At 49.9% G+C, this 21,011-nt stretch overlaps 2 protein-coding genes across 2 annotated transcripts in view; one reads left to right on the forward strand and one right to left on the reverse strand.

Annotated features, from left to right (window-relative positions):
* Positions 1 to 1,571: 1,571 nt before the first annotated feature.
* Positions 1,572 to 10,356, reverse strand: lect2.1 (leukocyte cell derived chemotaxin 2, tandem duplicate 1). The gene is made up of 5 exons (XM_068023884.1): positions 10,313 to 10,356; positions 9,703 to 9,760; positions 7,048 to 7,144; positions 5,948 to 6,093; positions 1,572 to 2,982 (listed from the first exon to the last, which is right to left on the reverse strand). The coding sequence occupies exons 2-5, from the start codon at positions 9,740 to 9,742 to the stop codon at positions 2,813 to 2,815; spliced, it is 453 nt and encodes a 150-aa protein (XP_067879985.1). The 5' UTR covers positions 9,743 to 9,760; positions 10,313 to 10,356; the 3' UTR covers positions 1,572 to 2,812.
* Positions 10,357 to 10,823: 467 nt separating this feature from the next.
* Positions 10,824 to 21,011, forward strand: part of LOC137357415 (prostaglandin F2 receptor negative regulator-like) — a 40,769-nt gene continuing 30,581 nt past the window's right edge. The window contains exons 1-3 of the mRNA XM_068023761.1: positions 10,824 to 10,838; positions 13,271 to 13,368; positions 18,624 to 18,769. Of these exons, the coding sequence (XP_067879862.1) occupies positions 10,824 to 10,838; positions 13,271 to 13,368; positions 18,624 to 18,769 (259 nt within the window). The remainder of the gene's footprint in view (positions 10,839 to 13,270; positions 13,369 to 18,623; positions 18,770 to 21,011) is intronic.

The following is a 21,011-nucleotide window of genomic DNA, read 5'->3' on the forward strand; positions in this document are numbered from 1 at the left end:
ATCCCAACTCGCCAATCCAATGCTCCATCCCAACGCTACATCCCAATCCGACATCCCAACACTCCATGACAACATTCCATCCCAACCCTCCATTTGATTTCTACATTCAATCTCTACATCCCAGCTCTATATCCCACCTCTATATCCCAATCCTTTGCCCCAGCTCTACACTTGGAGTCTTTATCTCAGTTAGATTGTATTTATCAGTCAAAGTCAGGAGAGAACAAAAAGGGAGGACTGGAGAGAAGCCGAGAGAGATTTTTAAGGAAGATTGTAGAGGTTCTCGATTGGGAGGAGGATCAGTTCTGCAATAGGGTTGAGGGCAAAGACTGTCGAACTCTCTACTCAAAACCACACAGGAAACAGGCACAGAAAGCAGAAATGAAGGAAGAAGAAAGCAGTTGCCTCGCTAAATCCTCTTTTCAGTATCGCAGTGAGGATGTCTCATGTGTCATTGACCTCTCACCCCACGTTCGGCTTTCCTTCCCCCTCACTTTCTCCTGTGATGACCCTCCTCTGACATCCATCCCCATGCAAACTCGCACATGAGCTGAGGATCTCAGACCATGGGGTCACGACATGCCTTGAGTCAGGGTCCGGCAGGTGAGCACTCGAAGGGGTAACAAGGGGATGAGGACGGGGGAGAAGGGCAAGTGACTGGGGGGGGTCGGAGTCACGAGCTGCTCTCACGGTGATGTTTATTATTAACCGAGCGTCTGATCCTTGTTGGAGACCCGGGGGGCAATGAGCTCGAAACGACCTGTCAATCAGGACGTGGAGAGAAGGAGAAGGAGGGGATCGAGCAGGAAGCGGGAATTGGTTGACATGCAAACTTGTGTTTTGAAAGCCTGAGGACTGCAGGAGGGAGGAGATACTAAGGAAGGTGAAGAGTCTCACACTGGCCCCAGGAAAGAATGGCTGAGAATGAGAGATGGGTCTTGGATCCCGCGCGGGGTGAGCAGAGTGAGCTTAACAGTGCATTTGCAGTCTTAGAGAAAATGAAGACATTGAAAGGAGCAATTGCTCTCCATAATATGGAGAGACAAGGATGTGATGAAGAGATTCGGAAGCTGGTGGTGAGCATGCGGCCTCTCTGATGACAAGCGTTTCCTTCTATCCTGTTTGGGTGTTGCCAAGGTGTGGGTGCCATGGGCCGTGCTGGGTGTGGGACAGTGCTGCAGATCAAGGGCTGGGTTTTCCCAGAGCTTCAGGAAGTCATCCTCCGCGTGGATCGTTGGGGCTCTGAGGGGGTCGTTTGATGCTCCGATTGTCCCCTCCCCACTCCCCATCCCAGCCTGCCACAGAGAGGCTGCCTCCATCAAGCTGGCAGTCTCCGCACACGCCAGCGGGGCGGGAATATGTCTCCTAATTGGGGCCTTAAGTACGTAAATTGGTCGAGCGCCTCCTGGGGAATGTTCCCGGTGGCGGGAATGTGTCAGGGAGCCGTCCGGATGCGCCCCCCACCAATGTTCCCAGCTCCCAAACCCTCCAAGCACAAAGCCACGGGGCGGGAACATTCAGCCCCCAGACTCAGACTCAGGCATCAGTAACATCAACGAGAAAGAGCCGTGTTCACAGAGGGATCGATTTATTCTTTTAATTTATCATTTACACATTCAAAGTACGAAACAGCAGCATCAGTGTTGTTAGTAACTGAGGGCAGGAGGTGGAGGTGGGTGGAGGGGTTTCCCAGTTGGTTATTGGGGAGCAGGGGCTTCTTAGGATAGGAGCTGGGGGGGCACATGGGACCCAGACCACCACCACACCCTCCACCCCCATCTCCTCTGACCATCGGCACGGCTTCTACTCCATGTGGCTGGGTCTCGATTCCCGCATGGTCCAGTCAGACGATGTCGCGCTCTCTCCTTGTTCCAGCTGCAAGTGAGCAGCGGGCGTGCCTGGTGGGGCCTAGTTAGTCAGGCTTCCGCACGACAAGCCAAGGAGCCGACTGCAGTAGGAGGTGGTTGTGAAGTTGGCCGGGCGTTCAGGCTGACCAGTCCATTTGGGACGTCTCAGTGGCACACAGGGGGGTGCAGTTGATGATGACTGTTGCAACTCTGACTGGGTAATCGCCCTCCCTGTCATAAAGGTGTTGATGCCAAGTCGACTGCCCGACCCTGTCACTCGCTGAGATTGGTTTAGAGCATGGAGGTAGGGATCAGAGCCGGGCCCATCCAGGTCTGTGTGACTCAGGACCTCACCAGGCATGACCAACACCAACTTTATTCTGTGCTTTCACAGGATGTGGGCGTCTCACGCAAGTCCAGCATTTGCTGCCCATCCCTAATTGCCTTTGACAACTGACTGGCTTGCTAGACCCTTTCGGAGGGCAATTCAGAGTCAACCACATGGCTGTGGGTCTGGATTCACTTGTAGGCCAGACCGAGTAAGGAGGGCAGATTGCCTTCCCTAAAGGAAATTAGTGAAACAAATGGGTTTTTACGACAATCGATGATAGTTTCCTGGCACCATTAGTGAGACGAGATTTCAATCCCAGATTTTCACTAATTAATTGAATTTAAATTCAGCTGCTGTGGTGGGATTTGAACCGTCTCCCCCCAGGGCATTAGCCTGGGCCTCTGGCCTACTAGCTCAGTGACATTACCACTTCGCCACTAACTCACCCGAAACACTGAGAGGGACCCAGACTTTCCACCAGGGGTTACTTTCAAATTTCCCACTGCCCTCACACCCCCGCCCATCCTCCATCATTGATGCTGAGTCCCATTGAGTGGGTTTTAATTAGGTAAGAATTTCACGTGAATTTGGTGGGTTTCAGCGCGTGGCGGATACGGATTTCCTTCACCCGGAGTTACAGGTAAGATGTAGGGTTTGTGGAGGTGTCACACATCTGGATGTGGACATGTGAGGTTATCCCGGGGTAAACACTTTGCATGTTCAGCAACGTCCCGATCCTCTCACCTTTTGAAACAGACCCACTGTAACGATCTGGTGAGATGTAGAATATCTTAACGCAGTAACCTGGAGTTAGAGAGATTATATTAAGCGAAACCAGATCCCACAACACAGGGGCTACAAGCGGAATACCAATCTCACCCACAGTCTATTACTGCAATGGTGAGCACACACGGAAGGGTCTATTACTGTAGTACTCAGTCTGTGCATCTGACAATGCAGAACTCACCCGATATTTCACTGTACCCTCGATCCAGATTATGTGTTTAAGGGCTGGAAGGGGTTTTGAACCAATCATCATCCTGACTCATATACAAGACAGTAAATGAACCAAGTCGGTGCAGGAGCAGAGGGACCCTGGAGTATATGTGCACAAATAGTTGACAGTGGCAGGGCAGTTTGAGAAAGTAGTTAAAAGGCATACGGGATTCTGTGCTTTATAAATAGAGGCAAAAAGTATTAAAAACAAGGAAGTTATGATAAACCTTTATAAAACACTGGTTCAGCCTCAACTGGGGTCTTGTGTCCGATTCTGGGCACCGCACTTTAGGAAAGATGTGAAGACAGACGAGAGGGTGCAGAGAAGGTTTATGAAAATGGTTCCAGGGATGAGGAACTTCAGTTCCATGGATAGATTGGAGAAGCTGGGGCTGTTCTCCTTAGAGAAGGAAAGGTTGAGAGGAGACTTGATGGAGGTGTTCAAAATCATGAGGGGTCGGGACAGCGTAGATCGGGAGAAACTGTTCCCATTGGTGGACGGATCAAGAAGCGGAGGACACAGGTTTAAGGTGATTGGGCAAAAGGCAATGCGAGGAAATATTATTTTACACAGCGAGTGGTTAGGATCTGGGATGCACTGCCTGAGAGTGTGGTGGAGGCAGGTTCAATCCGGAATTTCAAAAGGGAATTGGACAAAAGCCTGAAGGGAAAAGATTTTCAGGGCTATGGGGAGAGGGACCAACTGAGTGAATCTTGCAGAGAGCCGACAGGGACACGATGGGCCGAATGGCCTCTTTCTGTGCTGTAACCATTCAATGATTCAATGATTCCAAGGCGGCCTGAGGCCCTGGTTTAGGCTCCTCCTACCCTGGGCAAGGAGTGGAGCAGAATTTCTCACGGAAAGAGCAATGGTGATTTTATTCTATCCTGGGAGTGGGGTCACTGCTACGGCCACTCCTCAGAGATCTAGCCACCTGATCAGGGATCAAATTTGGCATCTCTTGCTCTACGTAGCCCAGTAACATGCCACACAAGTGGGTGCCCGACACACAAAACCATCAGACAGACGGAGTTCCGGTTCGACGCAGTTACTTGAGCCAGTTAGTCATTGCAGAGGCTTCCACTTAATCACAGCTGGATTGGCAAAGGCGAGAGGCACAGGACAAGAGACTTTCTTGTGAGTCTATCTCCTGGCATCCATTATCACTTTGCCAAGCACTCCCCCCCCCCTCCCCCCCCTCCACCCATCATGGGCCAGAAAGTTGGCTGAGAATCCCACACCAAGTCTTGACACTAAAGGTTGCACTGAGCGAGTGCAGCATGGTTGACAGTGCCACCCTTCAGATGAGACAACAGACAGAAGGTGCCCGGGATCACCCTGTGCAGGCAAAGAGACAGTTTCCCATGCCGTTATTGAAATAAGAGGAAGGGCAGATCCTCCTTCAAGTCAGCACCACTGGCAAGGCCAGCATTTATTGCCCATCTCTAATTGCCCTTGAGCAGGTCGTGGTGAGCTGCCTTCTTGAACCGCTGCAGTCCATGTGGGGTAGGTACACCCACAGTGCTGTTAGGGAGGGAGCTCCAGGATTTAAACCCAGTGGCAGTGAAGGAACAGTGATATAGTTCCAAGTCAGGATGGTGTGTGACTTGGAGGGGAACTTGCAGGTGCTGGTGTTCCCAAGCATCTGCTGCCCTTGTCCTTCTAGGTGGCAGAGGTCGCAGGTTTGGGCGGTGCTGTCAAGGGAGCCTTGGTGAGTTGCTGCAGTGCATCGTGTAGATGGTACACACTGCTGCCACTGTGCGTCGGTGGTGGAGGGAGTGAATGTTTCTCGATGGGGTGCCAATCAAGCGGGCTGCTTTGTCCTGGATGGTGTCGAGCTTCTTCAGTGTTTTTGGAGCCGCACTCATCCAGGCAAGTGGAGAGTATTCCATCACAAGCCTGGTCATATTATTGCTGCCAGTGGGATCTTACTGTGCACAAAATGGCCACTGTGCTTCCACAATCAAAACTCATTCATTTAAGTAATTCATGAGGTTTCTGAAAGATGGTGAATACAGATCGATCTCAATCCATGTATATTGAAAGGACTTAGGAAACAAAAGTTGATGAGCCCCAATCTGGGGAAGGACTTACACCAGCTCCTAGTTACATTGTAAAATCTGACTTTACAGATATATTTTCATAGATTTCAGCTCTACATCCATAGTCGGAGATCATCACCCACAGTGGCGCAGTGGTTAGCACCGCAGCCTCACAGCTCCAGCGACCTGGGTTCAATTCTGGGTACTGCCTGTGTGCAGTTTGCAAGTTCTCCCTGTGTCTGTGTGGGTTGCCTCCGGGTGCTCCGGTTTCCTCCCACATGCCAAAGACTTGCAGGTTGATAGGTTAATTGGCCATTATAAATTGCCCCTAGTATAGGTAGGTGGTAGGGAAATATAGGGAAGGTGGGGATATGGTAGGAATATGGAATTAGTGTAGGATTAGTATAAATGGGTGGTTGATGGTCGGCACAGACTCGGTGGGCCGAAGGGCCTGTTTCAGTGCTGTATCTCTAAACTAAACTAAACTAAAGTGAACAAGCCCAGTAGCTCAGTAAGTCAATACTGGGCAGTGATTTCTGTTTGAATCATAGCATGAGGTAGCCAGGAAGGAGGCCATTCTGTCCATCGTACCTGTACTATTGCTCCCTACACCCCCTTGGAAGCTGTAAATTTTAAAAACTCTGACAATTCCTGCATTGCTGAAGTGGCTGAGGCTTTGTGGGGAGATGTGGGTTAACAAGAAGCTGCCGGGAATCGAACCCTCTCTCACCTGATCCCTCCAACAACACTCCATTATTAATCGCATTGTTATTCCTATAAGGGTTCGCCCGCCTCACCAGTGTGCCGCGGAAGGGGGCGTAAACTGTCGATCCGTCGCTGCAAACCACGTCGACTCCCAGGTGTTTGCGACTGCCCCTGGACACAACAGAACACAGTCAACCCCGAACACGATCATCTCGCCAATCCACTCCCCCCCATGTCTGGTGGATCCACCCATTATTGCACCCAACATTTACACAGCCCCCTCAGACCGGAGAAGCTCACACTGACCCATTATTGTGATCCCACATTGGAAAGGTACCAGTGAATCTCCCGTGGCATTGCTCACCGTTCGAGTGTGACATCTTACTTGTGACAACTAAAGTGCGACAGGAAACGAGGGTGACACTTACAGAAAGTGCGCCCTACGAGGCATATACGTTATTGATTATAAAAACAGATGGCCCGTTGTCCCCTGTTGTAGAATTAATGAAAATGAGCTCCTTCAGTGTGCTTGACCATGAAAGCTATACTGCAGGCTCTGAGGATGCCACCAATGCCCCATGGAACGGGCACACGAGGTGGTCAAAACAAATAGTGGGGGTGGGACGGGGGTAGGGGGTGGGTGGGTTCCTCGGATACTCCAACCCCCTCTGTGCCCGCTGGCCAAAATTGTCTCCCGGTTAAACAATGCCTCGACTTTAAAATTCTTATCCTTTTTTTCTAATTCCTCCGTGGCCTCACACCCTCCCCATCTCGGTAACCCTACAAACCCTCCGAGATCTCTGCCCTCCTCCAATTCTGGCCTCTTACGCATCTTGGATTTCATCGCTCCACCATTGGCGGCCGTGCCTTCAGCTGCCTGGGGCCCCAAGCTCCGCAATTCCCTCCCGAAACCTCTCTTTCCTCCTCTAAGATGCTCCTTAAAAACCAACCTCTCTCGAACCTCATCCAACCGAATATGTGGCTCGGTGCCAAATTGTAGTTTGATAATCGCTCTCGTGAAGCACCTTGAGGCATTTTGCTTTATTAAAGGTGCTATATAAATGCAAGTGGTCCTTGTTGAAGGAAGGCAAAAAACTGCATCGAGAACGACAACGTGACGATTACCTGGGAGCACCGTAAGCTCCACTGCCGTAGCTATCTATCCCTCTCACATTGTTGGTTGGATTGCCAGCGCACAGTTTCCCCCAGCTCCCAGCCGTAACTGTGTGAGACAGAATGTAACACAGGAAAGGGAATCATTAAATTACTGTTGTCGGTACAAATTCTCAGGCCCAGATCTTGCGGTCCCAACAAAGGCGAACGCAACCTCCGGTGACCAACTTACCGCCAAAACCCGGATGTTGTGATGCCAACCGGCTGTGTGGAGTTTAACCAGCTAAACCTGCAGAGGCCTCAGCAGGCGCCGCAGAAACTCACACTGACCCATTATTGCGAGTACTTTGCATATTTGCCCACAACTAACGTGGACGTTTACATGCAGATATCAGGGCTCAGAAGCTTGGCTGCAAGTCAGCAAAGAGGTAAGGGTAGTTGAAGGCTGCCAATGTTGAAATTAGCAATAACAATGTTCTTCATGATTCTCCCAGCTGCTCTGACTCTCCTTCCCCTCCCCCATCTTCGCTGCCCATTCCCCCATCCTTCTCCTCAGTCCCGTCCAACACTGCCAGAGGGACTGACTGATGTTGGGGATGGACGCTGGTGGCAGAGCTGGTATGGGGTGGAACCGGGCACTGGTGCCCAAAGGGTGTCAGGGGAATTGGGGGAGAGGGCTTGGCGGGGGGGGGGGGGGAACTGTAATTCAAACTTTACACAGCTACGTTGCTGCCTAAAAATTGGGAACTGTTCAGATATTCCAAATAAATGCATCAAATTAATCCTCTGGTGCGGCATTCCCTTTTGTTCTTTGCAGTGAGCGAGGTCAGAATGCGGATTCCCTGTCACAAACCAATGGGAAAGCACAGCCTGCAAATTCCTTACAATGGGAATTAATAGAGCGCCAACATCCTGGGGGTTACCATTGACCAGAAACTGAACTGGAGTAGCCATATAAATACCATGGCTACAAGAGCAGGTCAGAGGCTAGGAATCCTGAGGCGAGTAACTCACCTCCTGACTCCCCAAAGCCTGTCCACCATCTACAAGGCACAAGTCAGGAGTGCGATGGAATACTCTCCACTTGCCTGGATGGGTGCAGCTCCAACAACACTCAAGAGGCTCGACACCATCCAGGACAAAGCAGCCCGCTTGATTGGCACCCCATCGACAAACATTCACTCCCTCCACCACCGACGCACAGTGGCAGCAGTGTGTACCATCTACAAGATGCACTGCCGCAACTCACAAAGGCTACTTCTACAGCATCTTCCAAACCCACGAACTCTACCACGTAGAAGGAGAAGGGCACCAGATGCATGGGAACACCACCACCTGCAAGTTCCCCTCCAAGTCACACACCATCCTGACTCAGAACTATATCGCCGTTCCTTCACTGTCGCTGGGTCAAAATCCTGGAACTCCCTCCCTAACAGCACTGTGGGTGTACCTACCCCACATGGACTGCAGCGGTTCAAGAAGGCGGCTCACCACCACCTTCTCAAGGGCAATTAGAGATGGGCAATAAATGTTGGTCTTGCCAGCGATGCCCACTTCCCACGAATGAATAAAAAAAATTAAAGTGGGAATAGATTAGGTGGAATATTAAAGGGGAGTGAGGGGGAGAGTGGGATTATATTGGAGGATATGGGGACTAGGGCAGCGAGCAGCCCCCACTCGGCTCCAGAGAAGGAAATGTCCGACTGTGTAGGGGGCTCCCAGATGGGGAAACAGTGGGTAGATTACTGACCCTCTGCAGGTTTAGCTGATTCTCTCCACACAGCCGGCTGGCCCTGAGCTTGGTTCGGACGGACTGTGTCCCTGCTCTCTGCTTCAGTGTTCATCTCTATTTGAGAGATGGTCCCCTCCAGAACAGTCACACAAACCTCCCTCGGTCTGTGGCTGTCAGGAATTTGATTTGGAGAATCTCTGACCTGCGGATGGCGATTCTGGATGCGTCACACAACGGCTGTTCATCAACTTGCAGCTATTGGAATGAGAGTGCATATAAGACTTGCATTTATATAGCACCTGTCACCACCATTGGACATCCCAAAGCAGTTACAGCCAATGAAGCACTTTTGAGTGTCGCCATTATTGAAGTGCAGGAAACCTGGCAGCCGATTTGTGCACAGCAAGCTCCCACAAGCATCAATGTGATGTTGAGGCATAAATATTAGTCCAGGACACTGGGGAGAACTCCCCTGCTCTTCTTTGAAACAGTGGCCACGGGAGCTTTTACATCCACCTGAGAGGGCAAATGGGGCCTCGGTTTAACGTCCCATCCGAAGACGGCACCTCTGACCATGCAGCACTCCCTCAGTAGTGGCACTGGGAGTATCTGCCTGGATTCTGGTGCTCAGATCCTGGAGTGGGTCTTGAACCCAGAACCTTGTGAGTCAGGGGGCGAGAGGGCTACCAACCGAGCTACAATAGAAGGGCCGAAGGGCACATTAAATGACTCAGAAAGACGTCCCGGAGAAAACTCTGGTAAACAACTGACTGGACATGATTGGGAAAGAGAAATCCTCTTGTTTCAGGTCGTGCATACTGGCCATTCCGAAATTTGAAATGCTTCGTCAAACATTTTGAACAATGAACCAGTTTGCAAATCCCAAATAATTCGAAAGCGTCATCTCTACTCACACTGAGCGCGTGCAGACTTACCCTGAGTGAATAGAATGAAGAAGACGAGTTCCCTCAACATGATGACGTCTCGGAAATTCTGAGGAGAAAGTTGCAACTATTATTGCATTCGCCTCAACTCAAACCTTCTTAAATATTCGGCAAACATCAATCTAGCTGTAACTTTAATTCTGTTCAGCGAGCAGTTAAAGGGGCCATTCTGCCCTCCTGCTACCACATAGAATCTTGCAGGACCCCAGGAGACCACTCGGCCCATTCTGTCTGTGCTGGCTCTTTGAAGGAGCCGAAAAAATAGTCCCATTGATCCTGGTCTTCCCCCACAGGCCTGCAATTTCTTTTGCTTTTCAAGTATTTATCCTATTTTCTTTTGAAAGTTACTATTGAATATGCTTCCGCCGCCCTTTCAGGCAGCGCGTTCCGGATCACAACAACTTAGATGATTAAAAAAAATTCTCCTCCTCTACCCCCCTCTGCATCTATTGCCAATTATCATAAATCTATGTCCCTCTGGTGACTGACCCTCCTGCCACTGGAAACGGTTTCCCCTTATTTACTGTATCGAGACCTGTCAAGAGTTTGCAGGCCTCTGTCGAACCTCCCCTTTAGCTTCTCGACTCGTGGGAGAACTCACTGCAGAATCCCGAGTCAATGCACTGAAGTCGGGGGTGGAAAATCCGGCAATTGTATTTCACTGACAAGGGGCTGGAGGGAGGAGGAGCATGTCAGACCCTATCTGGCCAATTAAAGCAGCTGAACGTCATGTTTTGCCCCTTCCCAGTGTACTCTGCTCTACATCCTTACGTCATTTACCCGAAGGCTCTTCAAATCTGCCCCGCATTCCTATTTACCGGAGTTTACTATTGACCGAAAGGTCATGAGGAGGCAGTGAAGCAGGTTTGGGTAATGTTGGGAAATGAATGAGTACACAGGGACATGTAAGGACATCCAATGTCTGATAAGCCCATGACCTCAGTCTCTTGCCACAGCTTAACGCTTATCAAGGTCACTGCCGAGGTGATCATTAACCACCAGTGGCCCAACTTTGGCTCTAACTCTTGGTTGACTTCCCTTCGATGTTTAATCCCTGGCGGCTGGAACGCGAGTCCTGAGGAGTGTGACGGCATGTCGCTGGGTTAACCAGAATGCCCGAGAACAAGGTTTGAGTGCTTCAGTTAGATGGTTCCTCCTTTCTCAGATGACAGTAGACCGCGCACACACACACGCACACGCACACACACACACACGTTGCCCGTTTGTATGGTCCCAGTTTCTGTCTCCCTCGAAGAGGGAGCTGGGTAAGTTCCTTGCTAAGGTGGAGGGTGCGGTCTTCAAGAGGTAGATATCAGCATAGGAACATAGGAGCAGGAGTAGGCCATTCAGCCCATCGGGCCTGCTCCACCATTCAATACAATCATGGCTGATCATTCACTTCAATGCCTTTTCCCCACACTATCTCCATATCCCTTTATGTCATTGATATTTAGAAATCTGTCAATCTCTGCTTTAAACATGCTCAATGACTGAGCTTCCACAGCCCTCTGGGGTAGAGAATCTCCAAAGATTCACAACCATCTGAGTAAAGAAATTTCTCCTCATCTCTGTCCTCAGTGGCTTCTCCCTTATTTTGAAATTGTGTCTCCTGGTTCTAGACTCCCCAACCAGGGGAAACATCTTACCTGCATCTACCCTGTCTACCCCTTTAAGTATTTTGTAGGTTTCAATGAAATCACCTCTCTTCGAAACTGTAGAGAATACAGGTCCAGTTTCCCCAATCTCTCTTCATAGTACAGTCCCGCCATCCCGGGAACAAGTCTGGTGAACCTTTGTTGCACTCCCTCTATGGCAATAATATCCTTCCTAAAGTAAGGGAACAAAACTTCGCACAGTATTCCAGGTGCAGTCTAACCAATTGAAGCAAGACTTTGCTACTCCTGTACTCAAATCCTCTGACAATAAAGGCTAACATACCATTAGCCTTCCTAATTGCTTGCTGCACCTGCATGTTAGCTTTCAGAGACTAATTGATGAGGACACCCAGGTCCTCTTTGTACATCTACACTTTCTAATCACTTACCATTTAAGAAATACTCTGCACATCTGTTCCTCCTACCAAAGTGGATAACCTCAAGTTTTTCCACATTATCTTCCATCTGCCATGTTCTTGCCCACTCACTAAGTCCGTCCAAATCCCCCTTGAAACTGCATTTATTTATTTTCATTTAGAGATACAGCACTGAAACAGGCCCTTCGGCCCACCAGGTCTGTGCTGCCCAAGAACCACCCATTTTATACTAACCCTGCAGTAATCCCATATTCTGTACCACCTACCTACACTAGGGGCAATTTATAATGATCAATTTACCTATCACCTGCAAGTCTTTGGCTGTGGGAGGAAACCAATGCACCCGGTCAAAACCCACGCAGTCGCAGGGAGAACTTACAAACTCCGCACAGGCAGTACCCAGAATTGAACTTGGGTCCCTGGAGCTGTGAGGCTGTGGTGCTAACCACTGCGCCACTGTGCCACCCTGTATCAAGTGATACAAATCATAGAATAGCGTGGTTACAACACAGAAGATCATTCGGCCCATCATATCTTTGCCAGATCTCTCATGGCCAATCTGGACTAGTTTTGATCGCACTGGGGCAATGGAGAGGAGTTTACTACAGCATTTATGACTCATCCCTAATCACCCTTGTCAGCTTTTCCGTAGCAGCTGGGTAGAACCGAGTGGCTCGCTTGGCCATTTCAGAGGGCAGTTAAGAGCCAACCACATCGCTGTGGATCTGGAGTCACATGTAGGCCAGACCGAGTAAGGATGGCAGATTTCCCTCCGTAAAGGACATTCGTGAACCTGATTGGTTGTTATGACAATTCAGTAGTGTCGTGGTTATGATTGATGCGACCAGCATTTTATTCCAGATTTATTATTTAATTGAATCTAAGATGCAAACGCCTCTGCCTCATTCACTCACTGTCGTAAAGCATTCCACACTCCAACGTGTTTCCTTGCCCCCTAAACCTCTTGCCTCAGCCTCTTATCTAGAATCTACAGCACAGAAACAGGCCATTCGGCCCAACTGCTATGTGCTGGTGTTTATGCCCCACATGAGCCTCCTCCCACCCCTCTTCACATCATCTGATCATCATATCATCCATCCCTTTCTCCCTCACTGGTAACGCCCCAGTTGGATATTTCCTTTTCCAAACAACAGGGGCACTGAGGCCTATTCCTGGAATCCTGACTCTTGCTAACTCAGCAGGGATGGCAGTTCTCAGCCTGTTTGTGCAGGCCACACTCGCTGAGCCCATTGACCTTCAGGACATGGAGCGATAATCATTAATCGCAGGCAACTGAACGGGAGTCCTTCACCTTTTCGGCTCTGTTCCCGACAGTGACAATTCTGCTGGGGGAGCTGCAGGGTGGGGGGGGGTGTCCGTGGGAGGATAATAATGAGCATGTGCCAGAGCGGGGAAGCACTGTCAGCACCACTGGAGTCAGAGGTCAACTAGTTCAGGCGGTAAGCAGCCAAGGCCTTCCAGATCGTTGACCCCTCAGGGTAGTTCCTTGGCCACTGCTGATTTTAGCTGCTCTCGGCTTTGGTTGCAGTCCATGGTCTCAGGGCCCCTGACGTGGACAGGTTTCTGCTACATTGTCCAGTGACTGCCACAGATCACAGGCTGAGGTGAGGACAGATTCAGACTCAGGTCAAATCTCCAGCTGACAGCCAATGTTTGGTCTTGTTAATGACGGGCTAATGGAAGAAAGAAGCGGAGGGACCGGTAACCTTTGAGTTGTGCGCATAATGCTCCTGATCACTCACGTCATCCTGACGGTATTAATCCGCGCATGTGTGCCCTGACATCAACGCACGCATTGACGTCACAACGGGAAGAGCGAGCGAGTGAACGAGCATCTGCGGCGGACGCCAAGGGAGTGGCGAATGGGGAGGGCCGAGCGGAGAGTGCGGCAACGCCAGGGGAGCAAGCAAGCAAGGGGAGGTCCAAGTAGGGAGGGAGCGCTGAGCGGGGTGCCCAAAGGCGAGGGAGAGGGTGCCAAGCGGCAGGCAGGGGAGCGAGTGACAAATGGCTAGTGTTCATTCAATCGGCGAGCGGGGGTAGTGAGCACCAAGCAAAGGGGGAAACAAACAGTGACTGGCTAGGGCAGGGGGGTGGGGGTGGGGGTGGGGGCAGCAAGCAGGCTGGAGTCGGGGGGGCAGGGGGTTGGGGGGCGGGGGGTAGCAAGCAGGCTGGAGTCGGGGGGGGGGAGGCGAAGAGTAGTTGCTGTTGGGGGAAGGGCATTTTGTGACAAATTGAGCAGCGCCATCTTTATTACTGGCAGACGTTGCAGTCGATTGGGCATGCGCGAGTAGTGGACCACCTAGTGGTGGCGTTGTCAGCAAGCGTCTTCTATTGTAATAGCTGAGCATTTTGTTACACTGCCTCTCTGCTGCCCTCTCTGTTGGGGAGGTGTAAATAAAGTTTGTTCAGGAATGGCTGCTCGCTGGGAATCCGTACGTCACTCTTAGTGAAATAGACAACAGAAAGATGACGACGAGATGGGTTTGAATTTTTTTTTTTACATTTCATTCAAGAAATTACGGCCTGAAGAACATTGTGGCACACTTTTTGGAACTCCCAAATTTGATTTTGAGGACGTTTGGGGCAATTTGAAAGATTGCCCCCTATGTGTGCACATTGTGTTCGGGTGCAACTCATTGAGTCAGCACAGTGTGTAATTGATAAAAATGGCACTGAAGACATGTTTTGGGACAATAGGGGAATTCAGCCCAAACAAAGATGACTGGTGCAATTACGAAAGGAAATTTGCCTGAAAGCTAATGAAATAGGACATGAGGATAAAGTACATGTATTCCTTACCATGATGGATCCAGATGCTTTTGAGGTTGTATCTAATCAATGTTGCCCCAAGCCCCATGTACTATGGACTGTTCTGAAATTATTGAGATTCCAGTCTCATATTATGGCACAACTAAGAATGAAATTGCACTGAGAGTTGCATTCATGAATGGAAGCAGTTGTCAAGTGAGACTATTGTCGATTATATTCTTGAATTTAAAAAACTCTCTTCTCACTGGGTACGGCACTAACTTAGAAGTCAACCTCAGAGACATGTTCATTGGAGGTCTAAAGAACAGTAAAGTCCAGGCCAAGCTTTTGAGTTAAAGTCAATAACCCGATGTGGAAGGCGGTCCGCGATGAGGCCGCAGCCATGGAAATGGCAGGAAGAGAAAGTTGCAAATTGCAAGGAAGGCCTATCCTGAGCCGGCAGGGGACGCCCACTGGATTTCAGCGTCAACCAGGCCACGGCAGCCAAGTTCTCAGAGCCAGAAATTTAGATGCCATCGTTGCCTTGGTAGCCACCAACGATCTAAGTGCCACTACTGAGGGAGTGCTGCATGGTCAGAGGTGCCGTCTTCAGATGGGATGTTAAACCGAGGCCCCATTTGCCCTCTCAGGTGGATGTAAAAGATCCCATGGCCACTGTTTCAAAGAAGAGCAGGGGAGTTCTCCCCAGTGTCCTGGACTAATATTTATCCCTCAACATCACATTGATGCTTGTGGGAGCTTGCTGTGCACAAATTGGCTGCCATGTTTCCTGCACTTCAACAATGGCGACACTCAAAAGTGCTTCATTGGCTGTAACTGCTTTGGGATGTCCAATGGTGGTGACAGGTGCTATATAAATGCAAGTCTTATATGCACTCTCATTCCAATAGCTGCAAGTTGATGAACAGCCGTTGTGTGACGCGTCCAGAATCGCCATCTGCAGGTCAGAGATTCTCCAAATCAAATTCCTGACAGCCACAGACCGAAGGAGGTTTGTGTGACTGTTCTGGAGGGGACCATCTCTCAAATAGAGATGAACACTGAACCAGAGAGCAGGGACACAGTCCGTCCGAACCAAGCTCAGGGCCAACCGGCTGTGTGGAGAGAATCAGCTAAACCTGCAGAGGGTCAGTAATCTACCCACTGTTTCCCTATCTGGGAGCCCCCTGCACAGTCGGACATTTCCTTCTCTGGAGCCGAGTGGGGGCTACTCGCTGCCCTAGTCCCCATATCCTCCAATATAATCCCACTCTCCCCCTCAGTCCCCATACCCTTTAATATCCCACCCAATCTAAACTCCCCCTCACTCCCCACGCCCTTTGATATCCCACCCGGTCTAATCCCACTCTCCCTCTCACTCCCCACGCCCTTTAATGTCTAATCTCACTCTCCCTCTCACTCCCTGTACCCTGCGATATCTCGCCCAGTCTAATACCACTCTCCAACTCACTCCCCACGCCCTTTAATGTCTAATCTCACTCTCCCTCTCACTCCCTGTACCCTGCGATATCTCGCCCAGTCTAATACCACTCTCCAACTCACTCCCCACACCCTTTAATGTCTAATCCCACTCTCCCTCTCACTCCCCACGCCCTTTAATGTCTAATCTCACTCTCCCTCTCACTCCCTGTACCCTGCGATATTTCGCCCAGTCTAATACCACTCTCCAACTCACTCCCCACACCCTTTAATGTCTAATACCACTCTCCCTCTCACTCCCTGCACGCTTTGATATCCCACTCAGTCTATTCCCACATTCAGCCTCACCCCCCCACACTCTTTAATATCCCACCCAGTCCACTCCCATTCTCCCTCTCACTCCTCGCACCCTTCAATATCCCAACCAGTCTAATCCCACTCTCCCTCTCACACCCCACGCCCTTTAATATCCCACACAGTCTAATCCCACTCTCCCTCTCACCCCCGCCCGCCCCCCCCCCCCGCACCCTTTAATATCCCACCCAGTCTGAGTTGTGGGAAAATAAGCAAACGTCTCGCACTAATGGTCCCCATCGCTTTAAGAATCGGAACAGCAGGGATCATCAGTGTGAGTTTCTCCAGGGCACATTGAGGCACACCGCAACGTCCCAGTTTTGGCGGTAAGTTGGTTGTCGGAGGTTGCGTTCGCTGTTGTTGGGACCACAAGAGCCGGGCCTTAGAAATTGTACCAACAAAAGTAATTTAATGATTCCCTTTCCTGTGTTAAATTCTGTCTCACACAATTATGGCTGGGAGCTGGGACAACTGTGTACTGGAAATCCAAACAACACAATCAGAGGGACAGATGACTACGGCAGTGGAGCGTACAGTGCTCCCAGGTAATTGTCACGTTGTCGTTCTCGATGCAGTTTTTGCCTTCCTTCAACAAGAATCATTTGCATTTATATAGCACCTTTAATAAAGCAAAATGTCTCAAGGTGCTTCACAAGAGCGATTATCAAACTACAATTTGGCACCGAGTCGCAAATTCGGATGGATGAGGTTAGAGCGGTAGGTTTTAAGGAGCATCTTAGAGGAAAGAGAGGTTTCGGGAGGGAATTGCAGAGTTTGGGGCCCAGGCAGCTGAAGGCATGGCCGCCAATGGGGGAGTGATGAAATCCGAGATACGTAAGAGGCCAGAATTGGAGGAGCGCAGAGATTACCGAGATGGGGAGGGTGTGAGGCCACGGAGGGAATAGAAACCCGGGCTCCCAACTGCCAAAACTGAGGCACATTAATTTTGTCATGAATATTGATTTTAAAATGTTGCTGGAGCAAGGAAATGACTTGTTAAACAGATCAGCCATGGCTGGAAAAGACATTTGCATATTAACAGACAGTGCTTGGAAGGACAAAGGACCATTCCCTGACACATTCAACCCACTTTGGATGTTGATCATCAGATATTGTGTGCAAGAGGAGCATTCCAGGAACTGCTAAGGTGATACAATCCAGGACTGGTTATACCAGTTAGTCACATGACTAACTGGCTGTTCCAGGTCTTTTGAGCTAGCCACAGAGAGTTTGAACTCAAAAAGATTGTTTGCTCCTGGACTGAGAAGATCTCTCCTGTCTGCTCCCGTCTCTTTCTCACAAGCCTCCAAATCCATTGAAGAACACATGAACCCCAAGAGAGAAATGTCTCCTACAGCAAACAAGGTTTAAGAAGAATACTAGGCCCCAAAGCAAGAACTACCTACAATTAAGGACTCAACAGTGAGCTCGAAGAACCGTGACAAAACCTCTTCAGATGTTGCCTCAAACTTTTCCACTTTATTTTTTTCTTCTGCTCTTTTCTGTCTCTATTTGCATGTGTGTATCAAGTATGTATGCTAGCGTGGGCATGTCATGGATCCGTAGGCATCAACCGAATTAAAGCTTAAGTTTAAGTTTAATAAATTTCAACTTTTCTTCTTGAAACCTAAGATAACCTGTTTGAGCTCATTTCTTTGCCTGATAATTAGAAAGCTGTGAACAAGGATTCACCGAGGGGGAGCTAAAAACACGGTGTGTTTAAAATTATACCCTGTTACGGTTAGACCAAGTAAAGGCTGAGGGGGACTCCTAGACACCTTTCTCACCTGGTCGTAACAAAAAGAAATTTAAAGTTGAGGCATTGTTTAACTGGGAGACAATTTTGGCCCGCGAGCACAGAGGAGGTTGGAGTATCCGAGGAGAGAACCCACCAACCCCCTCCCCCCATCCCATCCCCACTATTTGCCCTGACCACATTGTGTGCCTCTTCCATGAGATATTGGTGGCATCCCCAGAGCCTGCAGTATAACCTACATGGTCAAACACACTGAAGGAGAACATTTTCATCAATTCTACAACAGGGGACAACGGGCCATCTATTTTTATAATCAATAATGTACGCTTGTACAGCGCACTTCCTGTAAGTGTCACCCTCATTTCCTGTCACACTTTAGTCGTCACAAGTAAGACGTCACACTTGAACGGTGAGCAATGCCACGGGAGATTCACTGGTACCTTTCCAATGTAGGATCACAGGCCTGAGGGGGCTGTGTAAATGGGCGAGTCCATCAGACATGGGGAGAGTGGATTGGAGAGATGATCGTATTCGGCGCTAACTGTGTTCTGTTGTCCCCAGGAATGGTCGCGCACACCCAGGAGTCGACGTGGTTTGCAGCAACGGATCGACAGTTTACACCCCCTTCGGCAGCATACTGGTGAGGCGGGTGAACCCTTCTAGGAAAAACAATGCGATTAATAATGGAGTGTTGTTGGCGGGACCAGGTGAGAGAGGGTTCGATTCCCAGCAGCTTCTTGTTAACCCACATCTCCCCGCAAAGCTTCAGCCACTTCAGCAATGCAGGAATAGTCAGAGATTTAAAATTTACAGCTTCCGAGGGGGTATAGGGAGCAGTAGTACAGGTACGATGGACAGAATGGCCTCCTTCCTGGCTACCTCATGCTGTGATTTAAACAGGAATCATTGCCCTGTATTGAGCTACTGGGCTTGTTCACTTGTGGGTGATGATCTCCGACTATGGATGTCGAGCTGAAATCGATGAAAATATATCTGTAAAGTGATATTTTACAATGCAACTAGGAGCTGATGCAAGTCATAGAGAGATACAGCACTGAAACAGGTGGCGTGTGCGGAGGCTGCCAGCTTGATGGAGGCAGCCTCTTTGTGGCAGGCTGGGATGGGGAGTGGGGAGGGGACAATCGGAGCATCAAAGGACCCCCTCAGAGCCCCAACGATCCACGCGGAGGATGACTTCCTGAAGCCCTGGGAAAACCCAGCCCTTGATCTGCAGCACTGTCCCACACCCAGCATGGCCCATGGCACCGACACCTTGGCAACACCCAAACAGGATAGAAGGAAACGCTTGTCATCAGAGAGGCCCCATGCTCACCACCAGCTTCCGAATCTCTTCATCACATCCTTGTCTCTCCACATTATGGAGAACAATTGCTCCGTTCAATGTCTTCATTTTCTCTAAGACTGCAAACGCACTGTTAAACTCACTCTGCTCACCCCGCGCGGGATCCAAGACCCATCTCTCATTCTAAGCCATTCTTTCCTGGGGCCAGTGTGAGACTCTTCACCTCCCTCAGTATCTCCTCCCTCCTGCAGTCCTCAGGCTTTCAAAACACAAGTTTGCGTGTCAACCAATTCCCGCTTCCTGCTCGATCCCCTCCTTCTCCTTCTCTCCACGTCCTGATTGACAGGTCGTTTCGAGCTCATTGCCCCCCGGGTCTCCAACAAGGATCAGACGCTCGGTTAATAATAAACATCACCGTGAGAGCAGCTCATGACTCCGACCCCCCCAGTCACTGCGCCAGTCAAAGCTCATGTGCTCATTTGCCCTTCTCCCCCCTCCTCATCCCCTTGTTACCCCTTCGAGTGCTCACCTGCCGGACCCTGACTCAAGGCAGGTCGCGACCCCGTGGCCTGAGATCCTCAGCTCGTGTGCCAGTTTGCCTGGGGATGGATGTCAGAGGAGGGTCATCACAGGAGAAAGTGAGGGGGAAGGAAACCCAAGTGTGGGGTGAAAGGTCAATCACACATGAGACCTCGGGATGGAGCATTAATTTGCAGGGTTGGGATGCAGCATTGGGATGGAAGGTTCGGATGTCGGATTAGGATGTAGTGTTGGGATTTTGCATTAGGATGGAGTGTTGGGATGGGCCATTGGGATCTCGGGTTGGGATGGAATGTCGACATGGAGGGTTGGGATGTAGAGTTCAGATGGAGCATTGGGATGGAATGTTGGGATGGTGCTTTGAGATGGAAGGTTTGGATGGAGAGTTGGGGTGTAGGATTCGGATCTGGTGCTGGGATGCATCATTGGGATGGAGCACTGGGATGGAGAGTTGGGATGAACTGTTGGGATGATGGATTGGGATGGAGTGTTGGGATGATGGGTTGGGATGGAGTGTTGGGATGATGGGTTGGAATTTGGGGCTGAAGGAGGTCTCGGAGGTGCACTAGGTTGAAGGGAATGGAATACCGAGGAGATGGGAATTCGGATATGAAGTTCTCGCACTGGGAACAGTTTCCCAATGGATTCAGCAAAGAACTCGATGGTGAGATTGTGCGGGATAGGAGAGTCCTGGATGAGCATTAACGGTGAAATACAAGAACAAGTCTTAGTTGTCATCTGGTACTGAAGGGTCTTAGCGATTACACAATCTACCCTGGAGACAGAGAGGGAAGTGAGTGAGTGTGAAAGTTGAATCTTGCAGTGTGGCGACAGGGCTGAGAGAGACTGAGTCAGAATAAAACTTCCCCAAAATCCGATGACCTCCACACGCCTGGTAAAACTAATTCCTGTCTTGTCGAGATGGGATTACAAAAGACACTTGTCCAGCTTGCTTTCTGATGGGCTATGAGTTGAGATCTCCCTGCACAGGGCTCGGCTGCAGTCTGCTCTCATGAAGGTGATACGTTAATGGCTATCTAACGTGAGATATCCAAAGTTGCGAAGCTTCTTCAAGTCGAAGGTTATTCAACAGCGAGTGGTACAGA

This window comes from Heterodontus francisci, chromosome 48, assembly GCF_036365525.1.
Source record: "Heterodontus francisci isolate sHetFra1 chromosome 48, sHetFra1.hap1, whole genome shotgun sequence".
Lineage (NCBI taxonomy): Eukaryota > Metazoa > Chordata > Chondrichthyes > Heterodontiformes > Heterodontidae > Heterodontus > Heterodontus francisci.